This window comes from Mesitornis unicolor, unplaced genomic scaffold (assembly GCF_000695765.1).
Source record: "Mesitornis unicolor isolate BGI_N332 unplaced genomic scaffold, ASM69576v1 scaffold14783, whole genome shotgun sequence".
Taxonomy (NCBI): Eukaryota; Metazoa; Chordata; class Aves; order Mesitornithiformes; family Mesitornithidae; genus Mesitornis; species Mesitornis unicolor.
The window spans coordinates 1-20,848 of NW_010172702.1; the positions used below are offsets into that span (position 1 = coordinate 1).

The 20,848-nt window shown below is 38.0% G+C and overlaps 1 protein-coding gene across 1 annotated transcript in view; it reads right to left on the reverse strand.

The window, feature by feature from the left end:
• Positions 1 to 560: 560 nt before the first annotated feature.
• CDH19 (cadherin 19, type 2) overlaps positions 561 to 20,848 on the reverse strand; it is a gene marked incomplete at both ends in the record, with an annotated part of 24,838 nt that continues 4,550 nt past the window's right edge. The window contains 6 exons of the mRNA XM_010180484.1: positions 561 to 682; positions 8,805 to 8,941; positions 12,014 to 12,267; positions 13,519 to 13,703; positions 14,409 to 14,573; positions 15,219 to 15,338. Coding sequence (XP_010178786.1) covers positions 561 to 682; positions 8,805 to 8,941; positions 12,014 to 12,267; positions 13,519 to 13,703; positions 14,409 to 14,573; positions 15,219 to 15,338 — 983 coding nt within the window. The remainder of the gene's footprint in view (positions 683 to 8,804; positions 8,942 to 12,013; positions 12,268 to 13,518; positions 13,704 to 14,408; positions 14,574 to 15,218; positions 15,339 to 20,848) is intronic.

Here is a 20,848-nt window from a genome sequence, read left to right on the forward strand (position 1 = left end):
GGGGGGTTAAGGCAGCTGACTGATGTGACCCCATTCACCTCGGGAGTGAGTAGGGATGATGCTGAAAGGGCTGTGACTTAAAGATCCTCAGATTTCCACTGAACTAGACAGGGTTTGCATTCAGTTCATAAGAAATTATTTCTAACCAAATAACACAATGAATCTGGTTTGAATCTGGACTAAGTCTCTTTCTTCCAGACTGCAATATGCTGTTGCTGTAAATGCCAGGCCTAGTCTTAACATCTGTGACATGAACATAAATCAAATCCATGTTTTATGCCATTTGTATTTTTTTCAGAAGTTTCTGTCTATATTTTGTTATTACCTGTTTTGGTAGACAAATTGGGAGATGTATCAATTTTGTTTTAAAGGAGGAAGAATACACATTAGTCTTCTAAATTCTAAATTTCAAAATATATCAACAGAAATAATTTTGGAAGTAGGCAAAACACAGCCTGTACTCACAGTCCAGAAATAATGAATATTCAAGGAAATAACAACATTTCAGACCAAATCTTCATTGTAATAAGAAAACTGATGGCTAACTCCTTCATACTTACCTGGCCAGAAACTGCATTTTCACAAACATATGTTTCATAATATTTAGCGAATTCTGGTGCGTGATCGTTAATATCGAGAACTTGGATATACACATTTGCTTCTGAAATTTTTTCAGGGTTTCCTAGTGATTTAAAATAGACAGAAATCAGAAGTTATAATCCATTATATATTTTTAAATAAATCTAGACCTTAGAAATTTTTTCTTATATTCTGCAGAGAAGAAAATAGTCACTGAGACCTACAGACACGTCTGATACTAAATCTTTTTAATGAGTGAGTTCAAGGGTATTTTCTTTCTTGTCTAGGGTTCTGCTTACAAAAGGTGGTGGGGTTTTGTTTATCTTTTTATTTTTTTCACCAATCCATCATGTTAAATTATAATAGTATATCTTGATAAATATAACAAATTTCATGTAAAATTTTTGATTTGTTCACTCTTTCTTTACCAAGTCAGAAATTGACTTGTATGTAAAAAAAATAAAATCTGATCTGGAGAAGTCAAATGAGGTTTTGTTCATGCAGAACAATTTACTGCACTAGTTATATGTAAGAGTATGTGGAAGGAGTTTGTCTGCTCCTATATGGGTTTCTAGTCAAGGACCTCATCCAATGTAACAGGAGTTAATAAGAAAAGGAAGAGGACATATACAAAAACATACAGGGGGAAAAAAACCCAAAGGGACAAATGATAAGAGAAGGAGTGATGAGAACCAAACCTAGTCAGACACACTGATCGATGACACTGATTGGGGGCATGTGGGAGTGTGAGAAAGTTTATTGCTGCAAGGTTATCAGATTGAGGACCTTGTCAATTGGGAAACTGAAGGAGAAAAAAGGGAAAACAGAAACAAAATATGCCAAGACACAGACCTGACAAATCAGGCATGGCAACAATGACAAGAAACAAACCTCACAATAATTGGGCTATGCAGAAACCACAGGGCAACAATTACAACTTTTTACAAGGACAGTAAGTGATAGGATGAAGGGTAACGGCTTTAAACTGGAAGAGGGTAGGTTTTATCTAGTTATTAAGAAGAAATTATTTACTGTGAAGGTAGTGAGACACTGAAACACATTGCCCAGGGAAGTTCTGGATGCTCCTTCCCTGGAAGTGTTCAAAGCCAAGTTGGATGGGGCTTTGAGCATCCTGGACTAATGGGAGGTGTCCCTGCCCATGGCAGGGTGGTTGGACTAGGTGATATTTAAGGTCCCTTGCAACCCAAACTATTCTATGATTCTATGATTCTAATACTATGTAGATCAACCTAGATTTTGCTACTGATCAGACTGTGAATTGGAGGGGCTCCAGACCAAGAGGGGCATGCGAATCAGTGGAACTGTACAGACCCATGAGGGCTGTGCAGGAAGGAACAAAGACAGGGCAGACAGAAAGGGGTATAAAAGGGGCCAGTTGCATGTAAAACAGGGCCAATAAGTACACTTGCCTGGATGAGCCCTGCACCTGGTTGTCAGTCAGTCCTATCATCATATATCTTCTTATGTAATCTTTTTTTACCTACTTGTCTGCATAATATCACTCTCTGCCATTGCATGTGCTGCAGGGACTAGGTGCCAGCTACTGGTGAGAGCTCCCTATGTGTAAGTCAAAACTGGTGACAGCTTCTGGAGTCAGGTGGGGGTGTGGGTGCCCCTGTCCCATAGTGCCAGCTACTGGAGCGAGTGAGGGGCAGAGGGGATGATTGCCTGTATCTTCCCCAGACTAGGTGTGCGTGAGGAGTGTGTGTGTTTTAGCTAGCAAACTTTAAACTGGACACAACATTGAGTAGGGGGTCTTTGGGTCCAGGCCAGGTGCTCAGGGAGGTCCATGCTGGTGTGCTCAGGAGGAACTTGTGAATGTAGGGTGCATGAGGAATGAGTATGTGAGTGCTGTGGGTTTGCCAGAGAGTGTCAAGCTGGATCAGAGGATAATAGGATAAGAGGACCTAGGATCCAGGCAGGGATGCTGGGTGGACAGAGGGTCTCTGCAGGTACTGAAAGGATCCACGGGTGTGCATGTACTTGTGAACCTGGACAGTAGCGTGTGTGTGTGTGTGTGTGCATGTGTGTGTGTGGTGTCAGCATGGCTTATGAGTCAATATGTAGGTGCTGCTGAAGACAGTGCCTTGTCTATGGCAGTTGGTCTATCACGTCAGTGTCCTCAGTGTCTCTGTGTGTGTGTGTGTGTGTGTGTGTGTGTGTGCGTGTGTGTCTCTAGGACACATGTTCAGCTATGCTATGGGTTGAGCCTGCAAACAGGTAAACATCATCCACATCACTGAGCCTGGGCAGAGGCCTCAGGTCCCTAGGAAACCAGCTGGGATCCAGCAGCCAAGCAGAAGGGTCCTGAGTGGCTGAAGGAAGTGGCTGTGCTTTCTTACTTCACTTAATATCAAAGATACCATAATAATTGGTCATAATTCTTTAGGAAATTCTGTTACTCTTCCTCTTCTGCAGTATTTTGAAGCTTTCAGAGAAAATTTCACCAAAATTTACATGCATTAAAAATAATTTTGCCACAGCTTGACAAGGAGTAATTGCAGTGGACCCTGATACCCAAGCAGGCAAGGCAGAAACCTGAGACTTTGAATTTGGAATAGAGCTGTTTTATTCACTGGTCCCTAAGCACGTATTTGAAAGAATTCTGATTTTGCTCAGGCACATCTAAGGCACTAATGCTGACAGACTTCATAGACTGAGCTTATAGCTTTGTTCCAAGAATTATTTGCACAACAGTTTTAATTCCTAGGCATTTTGTACTCACAGTAGCTGTACTGGTTCTGTAATACAAGTATAATTTATTATTGTTTATACCTAAAACCACTTTATTACTGTGGCTTTAGATATAAAAGCTATGTCAGTATGGCTTATTCCCATATGAACAAAAAAATAAACTCTGCTAAAATAAGGCACTTTTTCCTCAGACAAGGAAAAACCAGACCTAGCTATAATAGTACGTGGTACAAAAGTTGTGTGTATGCTAGGCTGAAAATACTATGTGTTTACATAATAAAAATTTGTATGTCACCTGAAACCAGGAAGGAAGATCTGCAGGTACAGCATTCTTCTGAAGAAACTGGCTGCTCATGGTTAGGACGGGCATGATCTTCGCTAGGTCAAAAACTGTCTGGATGGCTGGGCCAGAGTTGTGGTGAATGAAGTTAAATCCAGTTGGAGGCCAGTCACAAGCGATGTTCCCCAGGGCTCAGTACTGAGGCCAGTTCTGTGAAATATCTTTATCAGCAATCTACATGTGGGGATCGAGTGCAACCTCAGTATGTTTGCAGACAACACCAACTTGGGTGGGAGTGTTGATCTGCTTGAGGGAAGGAAGGCTCTACAGAGGGATCTGGACAGGCTGGATCAATGGGCTGAGCCAATTGTACAAGATTCAACAATGCCGAGTGTCGGTTCCTGCATTTGGGTCAAAACAGTCCCATGCGACACTACAGGCTTGGGGAGGAGTGGCTGGAATGGTGCCTGTCTGGAAAGGGCCTTGAGCATGGTAATAGGCAGCCAGATGATTACGAACGAGCAGGGTGCCCTCGTGGTCAAGGTGGCCAATAACATCCTGGCTTGTATCTGAAACAGTGTGGCCAGCAGAACTAGGGAAGTGATTGTCCCCCTGTACTCGACAATGGTGAGGCTGCACCTTGGATACTGTGTTTAGTTTTTGGGCCCTCACTGCAAAAAAGACTTTAGTGTCTGGAGTGTGTCCAAAGAAGAGTTACAAAGCTTGTGAAGGGTCTAGAGCACAAGTCTTATGAGGGGCTTCTGAGAGAACTGAGATTATTTAGCCTGGAGAAAAGGAGGCTCAGTGGGGACCTTGTTGCTCTCTACAACTACCCGAAAGGAGATTGTAGCAAGGTGAGTGTCAGTCTCTTCTCCCAAGTAACAAGCAATAGGAGAAAAGGAAATTGCCCCAAGTTTTAGGTTTTTTAGGGGAGGTTTAGCTTGGATATTAGGTGTTTATTTTTTTTTTCACCAAGAGGTTTGTCAAGCACTGGAACAGCCTGCCTAGGGAAGTGATGGAGTTACTATCCCTGGGTTTATTTAAAATACATGTAGATGTGGCATTTAGGGACATGATTCCAGATGGTGGACTTGGCAGTATTAGGTTTACAGTTGGACTTGATGACCTTAAAGTTCTTTTCCAATCTAGAGGATTCTATGATTCTATACTGAATACCTCTTGGAAGTCCTTTGCCTATCAGCACTTTGAATCCTCACTTACATGGCGTAGCTATGAGAAATGGCTGCCTTCCGTACAAATTAACTTATTACACTAGCAAGCAAGAAGTTTTATTGACACAGGAATGTTCACATTAACTTGGATGTCTTGGTGCATAAGAACCCTAATGAATACATTTTTCCAGTGAACAAACTAATCTTAAGACATTCCAGGAATATTAAATACCTATCAACCTAAATATCTATCAAAATCTTAATCTGGTCTGTCCAAAACAGAAGTATGTCACTCACAAGAATAATGATTATACTTAAAATAGGCCTGATGAGTGCTAGCCCTGTTCAAAACCCTTAAGGTATTTTCTTAAATTATTCAAATAGACCTTTAATTGAAAAACAAAATGGACTCCTTTCTGCCTCACTTCAAACTGTATGAGCTTAGTTGGTTCTTATATTGTTTTTTTAATGTATAATTCACTAGTTGCTTGCAGCAAACATTTGTTTTCTTGGATCTTATGGAATCTGTGCTGATAGCTTTGAGTCTTTTGCCAAAGGAAATGGCAGCAAAAGCAACTACCACAGAGATAAAGGGCTAGATACTCAGCAGTTTCATATTGTTATTCCTCTTGTGCAATCATTAGAGCAGTGCTAATTTACCAAAGCTTATGATCTGTCAGAGTAATCTCAAAATTACTTCTTTGTGGAATGACATTTTTCATGTTAAATCTCAACATCTATAAAAATAAGATACGCAATGAAACAGTACTGTGCTTCTTTTTAAAATAAACATAAAAATTTGCACATACCACTTTTAGAAATAATACTGAAAGTGTAGGAAATAGTTGACCTTAAGTCAGAACCGAATGTGTAGAGCAGAGATTTGACTGGATTGACACTGAAAAGAAAACTTTGCAACATTTATTAGTAGGACCCAGAATCCTTGGCCAATGCCTAACTTGCTTGTTTGTAGAGGCCTGGGCCATAGAAACACTGTAACTGCCTCAGTTGATCAAAATGGGACAAGGAACAAAGAGGATAGTAAAAATCTGGGTGAGAATATGTGATGGGAGGCATGCAGCTGTGATATGGAAGCGACCTTGAGCACTTGAAAATAGAAACTTGGCAGAGGAGTAAAGAAGATAAAGAAGACACTAAACACATCAAAATAGACTGAAGACGGAGAAATTTTAACCAATCATATATTAGCTTAGCCGGGGTGAGTAGTGCGTGCAGCCAATTAGGAGTCAGATACACACATGCATAGAGTGCTGGAAAAATATAAAAATCATGCTTTGTATGTAATAAATTGGCTATCAGAGCATCATATTGGTGTGCTGTAGTCCGTTTCCTCGCATGGACCCCAACACTTGTTCATATGATTCCTGGATACTATATTGGCTTTAAAACCTATCCTTTGCTTGTACAAACATTCAGATAGCACCTTTCAGGCTAGACCTCCTATTCACATCTGTTTTCTTTCACTGAATAGCTCTTCTTTTTTTGATATATTTTTGGTAACAGTCTTGTTTCTACTTCCTCACTATATTTGGGTTGTTATGTTGTGGTTGTTTTGCTTTTTCTTTTTCCTCAGTACATAGTCAAATGACAAGGAAGAGCATTTCTCACGTTGCTGTTGGAAGAAAACAGTATGGAATTTTTTATTATTCTGAAATTGCTTTTTTTTTTTTTGAGAGGGATTATTACATTACAAGCAAATCTTGTAATAAGAGTCTGATAAATATTTAATTAAGATTTTGAGTGAAGCAGAGTGACTCTTTTGGTTCCAGTTTGGGAAGTTGGTAGGCAGGACTTATTTTGTCTTTTATCCTTTACATGGGAAAATGGTTGTCAGAATTTGAGTACAGCTATTGAACTCATATCCTACATTTGGCTAAAGATCTTTCAATGAGCAGAAAATCTATCGTGATCTCCATAAGTTTGCTTATGACTGATAGTGCACTTTTCCAATGGATGTATAGAGAAATGAGAATCAAAGTAAGCTCAAACCAGTTGCGATCATTGCGAATTTTTGTTAATCATTGTAAGGGTATACAGTTCAATAGAGAGAAAGCTAAAGCAGATATTCCTTTTCTAAAGTAATTAATTGTCAGTCACTCTTCATCTGACTTAGTAAATCAGTGTTAAGTAAAGCTCATGACTTAAGAATTTATTGCTCTCATGCATGACTAGAATGCTACTGTTCATGCTTCAACCTTGTACTAGGTAGAAGCTGATTGCAGTCAAGTAAAAATTGATCAAAGGAAACTTGATTTATTTTGATCTAGAACCATCTTAGCCATAAAGAGGAATCAAAGGGACAACAGATTTGAGGTTCTGTCTGCTTGTGTTTAATGTCCAATGAAATAGATCTAATTCCGGATGTCTTTAAAACATGATATCTCAGTGACATGAGGATAGGATGATTCACACAACAAGTCTGCAACAAAAGCACACTCCTCTTACTAATGTCTGATCTCTGTCATTGCAATGGAGGCAAAAGGCTTGTGTCCTTTATGGATGTCAGGACCTCAGTAGGACCCTAGGGAAGTTGCCGTTGTAATACAGTTTCAATAGCTGTCTCATCTGCAATGGATATCTTGTGTGGATGAACTCTAATGGCATTTTGATTTGGCTTTGGTGGAGCCACAATGTCATCCACCAAATGTTGCATACACACACCGTATGCTAAAACTATATTTCAAGGAATAAAATGCTACTAGTTCATAATATAAATCATTTCAGGTATGCCCAGACCAAGGTGACCTAACTTCAGTGGTTTTGAAAACAGTGTTATAGACAGTGACCTTATCATCATTAGAGAAATAGATAATAAGAATATGGAGATAATGAAGGCCTGGTTTCTCCACAATAACTTTCATTACTGTGAAAGACATGCTTTCTTTTGCTGCAGGAAACACTTACTCATTTGTAACATTTGGTTCTTCTTTATTTTATTATTTAGCTAAACAGAAAAGTCCAGACCAAAGTCATCCTGCTGTGTTTACGTAGTGCTATTCAATACATGACAAAAATATGCCAGAGATCAATTTTACTAACACCTGCCAGCTGCCCAAAAACATTAGAAGTAAAATACATTAATGCTTAAAAACTCACAGAGAAGCTGAAAAGGAACAAAATACTATCAATTCCCAAACATAAAATAAAAACTTCAATGAAAACAGCTACTGACTATCCTATATTAAACCTTTAGCAGTAATATTCTACATATATACAAGGAGTGCTCTTTTTAGGGACAGTGCAATTTAGGAATATGTGTTTAAATCAGTCTTAGTAATAAATAGCTTTTAACTGAGATTCATGATTAAAAAAACTTGTTAAAAGTGTTAAGCAAAACATGTCTGATCTATTGATCTCTAGTTTTGTATGTTTTTTATCCTTCCTGAGGATAGATGTGATTATTTTTTAAATGATAACCCAATAATCTCATTAAACTGCCTTATAAATCAGTTGCTGTTAATTTTCTGCAGTGTTGTCACAGATTAAGGCAACTAGATCACCGAAAGTACAAACAGAGGCAATTTAAATTTGACTTTCAAACCAAACTGAGAGGTGAAATCTAAAGGATGCTTCACGGTTTTAACTATCACTGAAGAAAAGTCTAGCAGATTTAGGCCCTACATTCACAATTAATGAGCCACAGGTTTCTGACTGGTGTCAAATTAGACCCTAGCTAATTTCACACTAGTCAAAAATCTGGTGTGAAATTAACCAGAGTCTAATTTAACATAAGATCTTCCACTGCAGGAGCAATTCATAAGCTTCACTGTAACTTGAACATGTCACAGTCTCGATTCTATTATAATTTCCTTTATTTTTTTATAAGGTCATCTTTTATGAAAGAGCACAGGACCTTGGAGCTCAAATACATTCTACTTCTATTTAACTAATCATTTTAATAATGCTCCTTAATGTAGCAAGCAACAGTAATATAATGAGAAAGAAGCATGTATTCTCCACTTAAAAGAAGGCATATTCACAGGATAATCACAGTTTCAAGTACATAAAACACAGCGTTCCTTAAATTTCTTACTCACTTGTTTCTGTGGCTGTAACTGTTATGTTGTGCCAAGAAGCTATCTCTCGGTCCAGAGGTTGAGTTGTAATGATTGTTCCATTGTGTTCATTGATGCTGAACAATCTCATTAAATGCATGCCATGGACAATAGAGTACCTGCACCAAAAAAAAAAACAAAACCAAAAAAAAAACGGAGATTCCTTAATACTGAAAAGTTCCAGAACTGTGCATATATACATATAAATGCGTGCAGCAACAACTCACAAATCATGAAAAATGTACACTTAATAAACATTTAAGATTCACTGCTGCCAAGATCAAAGCTCTTCTTTTTATTAAACTAAATGTGTCTCAGAACTATATTAATGTGAACTGAATCTAAAATGCATTATTCATTCTTACTTCTAAGTCAGGCTCACAGCAGGTGAATGACTTCGTTGAAAAGAAACAGCAGAAGTGCCACTTGTGAAATGAATAACACTAACAGCTGAGTGGAGGTAAAATGGCAAATCTATTTTATCATTGCTGACATGCTCTGATGCCAAGGGAAGAAGGGGCATTATAAACAAAGACAGACAACTATCTGTAATGAGGTGTCACCTAGGTAGGTTACAAAATCCTAATGCAGGAGGTGATTGTAAACAAGTCCAGTGTTCCTGAGTCTTCATTTAAAAAGCTCTGGGTGCTATGTCTGTGTGCAGACATGCACATGCTCACATACATACATACCATTCAAATTGTTAAAAGTCTAACCACTGGTCACAGGCCAGAGATGGACTGAAAAAAACACCAGAGATATGGGTTCAAATGGAAAGGATATTTACAAATATTTTTCATGACATGTCACAGTTCCTAGTAGAGTCTATTTCATGGAAAAAACCTGTCTGAAGAGGTGAAAGGTTCTTACTATTCCAGTTTGGAATTCCCACATGCAATTATTCCCTCTTTTATTGTACCTTTAAGTGTGCTTGACAAAGTCTTTTTGCCTCCTGCTGGCACTTAGGACTCCAAGCTCAGATTATCCACCGGTTGGATGACTCTGTAACTTGTTATTTATAGTTACATTTTGTCTGTTTTGAAAATCAGTAAGATGATAAGAAGCAGCACAACACAGTCAGTGAAAGTTTTTATCATTTGAGCCAAAGATGTAACATTTATAAATCTCTATTTTAGGTATATACAATTAAATTTGGTTTTTTAATGTGAGTATTCCTCATCATTGGCATCCAAATCTTGTTTAAGGTTTTCTGATATTGGTGTTCTATTTTGTTTGAGGTTTTTTTTGGTAATATGAGTCTTGATAGATAATTCTCATAAAATCTACATTGCATAATTTTTAATTATTTTTTATTATTAGTACAGTGAGGTTTTGTTTCATGTCACTGTTTACTTTGTTTATATGAAACCTGCAACACAGCTGTTTTTCTATATTATAAGCAACTGCTGTCATTTATGATAGCAGTGGTTTCAAAATTATTTCATATGCATGGCACTCAGCCCAATAAACATATCCTTACATTAGAAGTTACATGTTCTATTTTAAAGAAACTCAGTGATGCAATAGACATTGAAACAATTAAGACATTGAAACAATCTCCCAGAGGAAGTGGTAAATTCTCCTACATTGGTCAGTTTTAAGAGTCAGCTTAACAGGGTGCTGACTCATCTCATTTAAACTATACTTTTACCTTGAGAGGTTGGACTAGATGTGCGTGCGTGTGTGTGTGAATATGTGCGTCACAGCTTTGGGACTACATAGACATATTCACTTTGTAGCAAGTTCCATCAAAATATTTCAAACTAAGTAATCATAGATACGCATTCTGTTTAAATGTTTCACAGGAGATACTGCAGTTATCAAAATGAAAAACAAAAGAGTCTTAAAAAAAAAAGAAGTACATTTTCTTTATTCTAATTTAATTATCAGAGTAAAGGAATGCAAAATAATAGAAAATTACCTTGCATTGACTAGATCTCTCTCTCTTTATATATATGCATTTCTGCGAAGTTAATGTACAAAGTATAAGTTTTTTTTTCTCATCCATTTGTCCCTGTATCCTAGCTTGCCTAAATTGTACAGTACACAATGACATCAAGTAACTCAAGAAGCTATTTTAACTATAAACCCCCTCTTAAAGAATACTTACCTATTTTTTCCCTTAAGAAACAGCAACATTATTTTGCAACATTAAAAGCCCAGGAGACTTTTTATATAATATCTCTATGGGGCAATTGTGGTAGGTGTAGCTCCTTAGTAAATTTTCAGTCATGCTGGGCTGAGCAGATGCCAGTGGAGCTGTTCTCTGTCTCCCACCCAGCAATAAGTCCTTTACTTCATATCTCCAGAAGTTATTTGGAACAGACTGGAACACCTCCACGCACTTTCTGGTTTGGCTGCGGTATCCTAGCTCTGCTATTATGCTCAGCCTTTTTCAGGAGGCTGTTTAAAATATTTCACCATCTCAAAGTGATTGAAAAGAACCACAAATATAGCTAATTTATTTATATTTTGGGCTGTGGGGCAGGATTTAACCTAGTGTACTGGTTCTGGCTGGAATAAAGTTAATTTTCTTCATAGTAGTTAGTATGGGGATATGTTTTGGATTTGTGCTGAAAACACAGTTGATAAGACAGCGTTGTTTTAGTTACTGCTGAGCAGTGCTTCCACAGAGTCAAGGCCTCTTCTTCTTCTCGCATCACCCCACCAACAAGTAGGCTGGGGATGCACCAGAAGTTAGGAGAGGACAAAGCTGGGACAGCTGACCCCAACTGATCCAAGAGATGCTCCGTACCACATGATATCATGCTCAGCAATAAAACTGGGAAGAGGTGGAAGTTGGCCTGAGCTGCCACAGCTCAAGGACTGCCTCTGTATTGGCCAACTGGTGGTGAGCAATTGTTTGGGATTTACAGAATTTGTTTTTCTTGGGGTTTTTGTCCCCCCCTTCATTTCTTTTCTTCTTCTTCTTCTTCTTTTTATTTAAATATTTAAATTTTATTTTTATTTTTATTTTTAAACTGTCATGGGTGTAAACCCATGAGTTTTTGCACTTTTGTCCTTCTGATTACTCCTGCATCCCACTGGCTGGGGGAGGGAGCGAGCAGCTGTGTGGTCCTTAACTACCTACCAGGCCTAAAACACAACACCTGGACACAAGATAACGAACAAAAATAGCCTTTAGAAAGCACAAATATGTTTGAAGCTTGTTCACATTTTAAGTTAGGTACCTGACTGGGCAGTCATCTTTGTCTGGATCTTTAGCAGTTACAATGCCCACCAGTGAGCCACTCACAGCCGCTTCAGCAATCTCCATCACATAGTTTTCCAAGGTGAAAACTGGAGGTTCATCAGCATCTTCCACATTGATTTTGACAATGGTTTTGTCTTCAAATGTCTCTTCCTTCAGAAACCGGTCATCAATGTACCTATTTACAGCTTTTGCTAGAATACTGTATCTCCTTCTGCTCTCATAATCCACTCTCTGTTAAGAAAGAGAGAGATGTAGAATATTTCTTTCTCCACATTTAAAATGAATATAGTCCAATGACTGGTATGAGATTAAAGGCAAAATAGTGCAAACCTTCTTTTGGGAATGTTTCAAAAGTAGTTACATCTAACATCTCTTTTTTGATGTTAAAAACACTTTAAACTTAAAATGTGCTATACCATTGTTTGCTTTCACACGTAGACTGGCTTTAATGTTAAAAAATAGTTAAAAGATAATGTAGAGGAACTCTTCCCATAGAATTAAACAATAGTTAAACAATACTGTAAAAGAAGTCTTCCAGTAGAATGTCAGTCCTAAGGAAAACAAATTCTTCTATTAGTAGTTGTAGTTCCAACATAGGTATAACCTTAGTGAACACTGTTCTTTACCCCTGCATAAAATATGCAAATCTGCTCATCTATAGGGGTTGATTTTGCTGAAATTTTGCCTCTAAAGGAAATAAATTCCAGAAGGCAACAATAAACATTTAATAAGCACATAGTTTTATCACTATCTTAAATATTAGTTATCTTCTGTGATTAAAAAAAGAAATACTAAATAGGTACCTTCTTGAATTGTAATAAATCCAAATAGAAAAACAAAGCAAAACGAAAAAACCACAGCAAACCAACAAATAACCCCAAATTTATAGCATTCATTTCTTCAGGCTCCTGGATTTCACTAGACTAGCAAACTCTGTCATCACCTCAGATGACGACCCAGAAATCTTCCTATGGGATTCCAAAATAAATCATACAGTATTAAAGCCCCTTAAATATTGTAATTCATAAACTGGTATCTTATTGAGTCTAGTTAGTGTCTTTTCAAAGCTATGTCATAACAAAAACTCCACTACCTATTTAATACTGTAATACATTCTGACTTCAGGTAAGTTTAACAGGAGGTGTTGGAAGAGAGGGAATATTGTGTACAATTTATTGATAAAGATTTTACAGATGATGCGCAGAAAAGAGAGAACATTTTCTCACAATGGGATACACTGTGATGCTCATCTAGGAATAACACTACTATACGTTGACTGTCAGTATTGTATTCAGTCAAGAAGTAAACAGAAAGAAAAGCAAGTTCCTTCTTATCCCCTTAATATCTCAATCAAATTTAAAAAGCCTGAACAAAGGAAAAAAATAGTAGAATCCTAAGCAATAGGTCTTTTTTAAACACCCATTGTTTGAGGAGATTCTTTCAAGTATTTAAAGATTTTTAAGAAAGTTTCTGAGAACTCACCTTTTTTAATAAGATAATTCCTTCTTGCGTCTCATTGCTAGTAATAATGTCAAAAACATCAGAGCTATCTTCTTCAATGAAATAGTTCATGGCTGCGTTCTCGCCTATGTCGCTATCTTCGGCGAAGACTTTGCCTACAGTAGTGCCCACAGGAGCCTCTTCAGAGACGCTCATATAGTAGAGTCCTAAAGAAAAAAATATTATGGTTAATAGCTGTTGTAGCTATGGTGGCCTGAGGCTCTCAGAAAGTTGGACAAAGCCCCCAGCTTTCATGAGAACAATTGATCTAATCTAGTAATGGCTAGATCTTGGGGACAGGTGATGACAACCTTTCTACTCCAGAGTCCTCCTCTCTCAGTCCCACTTTAGCAGTAAATTGAGAGCTAAGGAGAACCAATGGAGTGAAAAAACAGTGGAGGGGAGCACTTCCCAACTGTTTCACTGGTTCCTCCTGACAGCCCAGTTAGCAGTCTCCAAGTCTGCTAGACACTCCCTGGACAGAGAAGGTCATTATATGCCAAAATGTTTACAGTGTCTGTCAGCAACAAATGAAGAAAGGGGAAAGAGAAAGATGAGTGGAAATGGTACTAAATATTCTATTGCACAGGTTTTAGGCTTAGCTAGGGCAAACTCTATGGAAGGCTGTTTAGTAGTCATTTGTCTGCAAAGCCTAGTGATAAAATCAGCAGGTCTGAGGTCTTTTGTATTGATCCATTTTCCTCTTTGTTTATGAGCTTTTGTGGGGGATTTTTAAAAAATTTTTATTTAAAACTGTATGTTGGAATTAAAGCACAGACCTGTTCTGAAAAAACCTACCAGTGAAGTTAATAGAGCTACAGTAGATCTAAATTTCCTCTAGACTTTATCTACTGTAAGTAGCCTATACTCACGCTGTTGAAATTTAGGTGGATTGTCATTGATGTCAGAAAGGTTGATGGTAACAGTGGCTGTTGCTGAAAATGCCCCTGCTTGCCCAACCATATCTTTGGCTTGGATGATGACCAGATACTGATCTTTTGTTTCTCTATCCATGTGGGAAGCCATTCTGATGACCCCTAAAATGAAAAGTAGAATATATAACATATAATAGTCCCAATTTTTCCCAACATTTAACCATATAATATGGTCATAAAATTAATCATTGGACACTTTTAGTAATTTACATTCTAGACCGTGCACAGCACAGAAGTTCTGATACTGGGAATTAGTACTCATTACAACATCTGTGCTGTAGGACAGATCAATTCTGCATACTTAGAGTCCTAGGGAACACAACACACCATATATCTTCTCTACCATATATAACCTTCTTCCCCAGAAATCAGGATTTTAGAGGGATGTCATGTATCTGTGGTTTCTTCAACACAGAGATAGGAATGTCACATAATGAGTCATAGAGATGATAACCCAGAAGTGTTCCTAGGTGCATTTTTTGGGTGGGGTAGTCAGAATCCAACTCTTTTCTTTAGCAAGATAATTTGCTAAAGGAATTGTTGATTCTCTAGAGAGAAAGGATTCCACCTTCCTATGGGAAAGAAAAAAAAGGGATTTTTTTTTTACATCTAGGAACTATGCAAAGATGTAAAAGACTAGGGCCATATCAGCCAATCTTTGTGTTGAAATGAAGAAAAGCATTTTTGCTTGTATCCATTTTATGTTGGTTTATGAATATATTCCAATTACAAGATCAGTTGTAGTACCTGTCTTTGGCTCCACAGAGAAATAAGGCTGTCCCTGAATAAGACTGTAAAGCAGACGGGCGCTATTCCCATAAGAAGGATCATCACCATCTGTAGCTGTTACCTGTGTAACGGAAGTACCTTAAGGAAAAAATGAAATAGATTATTTTTTTTCTTCTTATATAAATTATCTTGCAATTATAAAACACAAACTCTTTAAAAACCTTTTAAATTATCAGTTACATTAGCAAACAGCCCTGAAAATTTACAGAAACAAGTGGCACCTTGTAAAAGTTATCATTAAAAAGGAAAAATATTTCCTGATCAACTGTTTTTGTTGCATTCAGATTTTCAATAAAAATAAATAGTGTATGAATTTTCAGCGTTATGTTTATGTTGCTCAAAATACTACATATTTTATGCCTTTTGCCCTAATTTCTGATATGTGAATGGAGTACAGCAAATTGTTTCTCCTTCTCTTGTATATTCTTCAAAGTATTTTATGGAAGTTTACCATGAGAATAAGAAAACACAGCCACTTTATCACCAGTAGGTCCACTGATGATAAAGAAATTAATTGTTAGCAAGCAGAGCAGCCAAGAAGGAAAAAAAGGATCTGATAACATTTTTTATCCTTGAATTTTTAATGAACCTGTCCCAGTGCAAGAGTCATGGCAGAATCCTCAGTGCAAAAGATACAGCAGTCGATCTGCAGAGCTTGGTTTCATCTCTGGCTGGAAGTTGGCTATATCCTAAATACAAGATTGACAGCAATTTTATGGCACCATCAGTGATGATTGTCCTTTAAAAGAAAATATTCACAGTAGCATATTTTTGTCTTTTTTCTCCACCTAGGTTCTTCATAAGAATACAAATATCACTTATGAAGAACAGCAGGAAATCAAGCCACTTTCTAAAACTTCCTGGCATACATTCATGTGGTTGCACCTGCTTACCAATACAGCTGCATAGTTAAGCTGGAGGAGAAAAGACGACACTATGGAGTGCAAGAAGTTAGACTAGAAACATCTTTTTATGGCAAACTCATAGTTCATATTTTTTATAGATTATAGAAATATATTAATTTCTGAGTTTTCTAGCTGTTCAATAGTTGGTTTTTTTTAAATAGAAATAAAGAAGACTTTCTCATACAAGTTTGTGTTGAATTAAATATTTTGATTATATATTTATTTACTTATTTTAAATTTTCTCTCAATGTATTCAGCAGCACTCCAATAAATTCTATAATGCATGTTATTGTCTCTCAGAGTGGAGGTACACTAAAATGTTTTTAAGTGCCACCATCTTATGGAGTTAGATGTCCTTCAAAACACACTTGCAATACCAAACTTCTGACATTTAGGTGTGTGTTAGGTGTATGTATAGATGCATACATATATGTACTGCTCCTTATCACTCTGAATAAATTTAAAGATAAAATTACAAATTAGTATTTAATCAGGGCACATATATACTTCTGAAATAAAAATATTCTTTTATAAAACTGAAGGGTAAAGGAAATCCTCAGCTACACAACTGTTAACTTTATATCAGCTATTGTCTATAGAAGCTGTTCTAACTAATACAGGAAATTCATCCTCTAAGACAATTTAGAATGACGAGAACACAGTTGGTTTGAAAACAAAAATGGGGTGCTAGTCAGGAAAAGATCGAGAACTATGGGTAATCCAATGCATAGAGTCGTTATAAATGCTGTATTCTACTAAATAGACCCAAGTGCCCACAACTACATTTAGAAATGGACTTGTTTAGAGCACTATATTTAATAAATCAGGGATAAAATCCAACAAATATAGGCTTGCAAAGTTGTAGTTTCTTTTTTTTTTTTGCATCTCACTCACATAAAGGTAGATTTATTTTCTATACAGATTCTAACCTTTAGAAAGAATCTAAAACAGCAGTTGCTGCTTCTCTAAGCCCCAGCCTACTTTTGTGCTTGCTTGTTGACTCTCCCAGTCTAACAGAAGGCAGAAGCAAGGAATTTGCCCAGCTGGGCTCAGTGAGATGCAACTGGTGGATATAATCAAAAAGTGCGCAGGCAAGGGGCATCTGGTAAAGAGGGAGCCAATTTGGAGGGAAGCAATGACAGACCTCCTGCACTCTCAGAAAGAAGACTATTTTTAAGCCAGGGTGTCAGGAGGACATGCAAAGAGAGAACTCACATTCTGGTTTAGGACAAAGATTTCATGGTCACTATGTAAACCTCTACATTTGATCTAGACTATGTAATAAGCAGAAGAAAAATGTTATCCTGGGCTTAGAATACTTTTTCTGGTTTTGTTTGTGTTTTTTTTTTCTGCCATGAAGCCTATATTTCCTTATACATTTAACGTGCAGCAAACAAAGCAATTCATTTACTGAATGGAATCATATTTACCTAGACGCTTTTGTCTGAGTGACAGAAATTACAATATTAGTAATATGTACTTAAAAACTCCAAAAAGCTCTTCCTGGGCAAAACATAGCAATGCCACGTTTATATTGCAGCCCATTAGGTAAACTGTAGGGCCTTCATATGGCAAATAGTTTCTCATATTTCTAACTAGGGCTTGAAATCTATAAAAACATAAAGTACTGATACATTATTGCATCTGAATCTTAACCCTTCTATCAGATATACTGCATTTGCAAAGGTGTAATAGCTATATGAAAGACAATGTTAAATTATACCAAATGCCTGAAGGAAAACCATAGTCCTATGCTCTCAGAAGAAAGTCCATTTGCTGACACACTTTTCATTTACAGTGACCTTTGCTTATAAAATCCTAATAAAATTTAGTACTTAAGATGAAAGAGAGCTAAGAAAGAAGCAAAATATATTCTAATTTGTTGGCACATTAGTGTGTAGATAGGTAGATAGATATTTATACCTGACTTCAGGAAAAATTATTTGTGCCTATTTTCTGTTTTTCTATGGTTCTCTGAGGCAAGCAGCTGGCTGTGAATAATTCTATCCTTGCTTTCTTAGTTCCAGACAAAATGTTCACTAACAATTAACTGCTTTCTTAAGTATTGTTTATGCTTCCTGAGCATGTTTTCTATGCGGAAATTACTAGTAGATCCCAGGTCTAGCATCAGAGAGCTGAACTGCTGCTAGACACTCTTACAACAAAACAAAGCCCAGAGCTATATTGCACTGTATAATTTAAACTAAATCTGGCCTGCCTCTCTTGCTGTGCAGGAGGTTGTTCTTTTTACTAGGAGAAAAGCACTGATATAGTGAACTACTATTGCATCAATGCTGCAAATTTTAGTTGGTTACTGGTTCTATCTACTGGGAGGTTAGAAATTTCTTTGAAAGTATTAATGCTTTAGGGTGTACCTTGAAAGAGGTTTCACCTCAGAAGTGCAGTCCCCACCCTTTGAGAAGCAGAGTAAGTGAGCCCAGAAAATTCCTCATAGTGTGGCTCAGTTGTTTCATTGGAGCTGACTACTGTTAAGGTATATACTATTATATAGTGTAGGAAATCAGGCATGGAAGGCAGGAGACCAGCATGGATGAGTTGAGACCTGCTGGCCAAACTAAAAGGCAAGATGGAACTGCATAGGCAGTGGAAGCAAGGACTGGTTTCCTGGGAAGAGTACAGGGATGTTGCCCGGGTGTCTAGGGAGGAGGCCAGGAAGACCAAGGTGCAGCTGGAGCTGAACTTGGCAAGGGATGCCAAGAAAAATAAGAAGGGCTTCTACAAGTATGTCAACCAGAAAAAGCAGGTTAAAGAAGGTGTCCCATCCCTGAAGAGTAACGGTGGTGAACTGGTAACAACATACAAAGAGAAGGCTGAGGTTCTCAACAACCTTTTTGCCTCAGTCTTCACTGGCAACCTCTCCTCTCACAGCTCTCGAGTAGATGGCCCACAAGACGGGGACCAGGCAGAAAAAGTCCCATCCACTCTAAGTAATGACAGGGTTGGTGACCGTCTGAGGAACCTGAACATACACAAGTCCATGGGTCCTGCTGAGATGCATTCCAGAGTTCTGAAGGAACTGGCTGATGCAGTTGCCAAGCCACTCTCCATGATATTTGACAAGTCATGGCTGGCCGGTGAAGTCTCCCATTTTTAAAAAGGGTAGAAAGGAGGACCCTGGGATCTACTGACCTGTCAGCCTCATGTCTGTACGTGGGAAGATCATGGAACAGATCCTCCTAGAAGCTATGCTGACACACATGGAGGACGGGGAGTTGATTTGAGACAGCCAGCATGGCTTTACTAGGGGCAAATCCTGCCTGATCAACCCAGTGGCTTTCTACAATGGTGTAACTACATCAGTCGACAAGGGAAGAGCTATGGATGTTATCTCTCTGGATTACTGTACGGTGTTTGACGGTGAGCCCAGGTGAACATCATGAGGATCAACAAGGTGAAGTGCAGGGTCCTGCACCTGGCTAGGGGCAATCCTCATTACCAATACAGGCTAGGAGATGAAGTGCTGGAAAGCAGCCCTGGGGAAAAAGACTTGGGGATACTTGTAGATGAGAAGCTGGACTTGAGCCACCAATGTGCAACTTCAACCCAGAAGGCCAACCTCATCTTGGTCTGCATGAAAAGAAGTGTGGCCAGCCGATCAAGGGAAGTTATTCTGCCCCCTACTCTGCTCTGGTGAGACCTCACCTGGAATACTGTGTCCAGCTTTAGAGTCCCTGACTCAAAAAGAACATTGAAGTGCTGAAGCATGTGCAGAGGAGGGCCACAAAGATGATCAAGGGCTGGAGCACCTCTCCTGTGAAGATAGGCTGAGACAGTTGGGGTTGTTCAGCCTGGAGAAGAGAAGGTGCCGGGGGGACCTTATAGTGACCTTTTAGTACATGAAAGTTGCCTATAAGAAATCTGGGGAAGAGCTGTTCGCTAGGGCATGTAGTGATGGGACAAGGGCTAATGGTTTTAAACTAGAAATGTGTAGATTTAGGTTGGATGTTAGGAAAAAGTTTATCAACATGAGTGTGATAGATTGGTGGAACAGGTTGCCCAGAGAGGTGACGGTGGCCCCATCCCTAGAGATATTCAAGATCAGGTTTGATGGGGCTCTGAGCAACCTGATGTAGTAACACTGACTCTGCTTACTGCAGGGGGGTTGCACCAGATGATCTTTAAAGGTCCTTTCCAACTCAATGCATTCTGTAACTCTATGATTCTATATACTACTCAATTTTCATTCTGTATACCAGGCAATACAGATTAGTATGCCAGTCGTGTACTAGTGTCTACATGGAAGAAGTAGGTGAAAGAATGATCTCTCAAACAGCCATGGTATTAGTGCTAGAGAGGGCAAACATAGAAGAATCAGTGTAGAAAATGTTTCAAGATCCATAGGACTGACTCACATATCATACACTGGATGATTGCAAATCTGTCAGTTTACTATTTCAGGTAGTATGTCTGAGAGAGGAGGCACACAGGTATCTTGCTTTTATTTTCACCCATTCTGACCAATGGGAGGTGGTGTTACGTCTGATTTTTTTTTAAATTTCATCTCTTCCTACATTTTACTGCAATAATATTTTTATAATCTAACAGGAATATAACAAAATAAATTAAGCTTTTTGCAGTCTAATTAATCTTATGCCATAGTGACATGGTGTTTTAGGAATTTATTTATATAATAGATGACACAGGAGATTGGATAAGACTGCT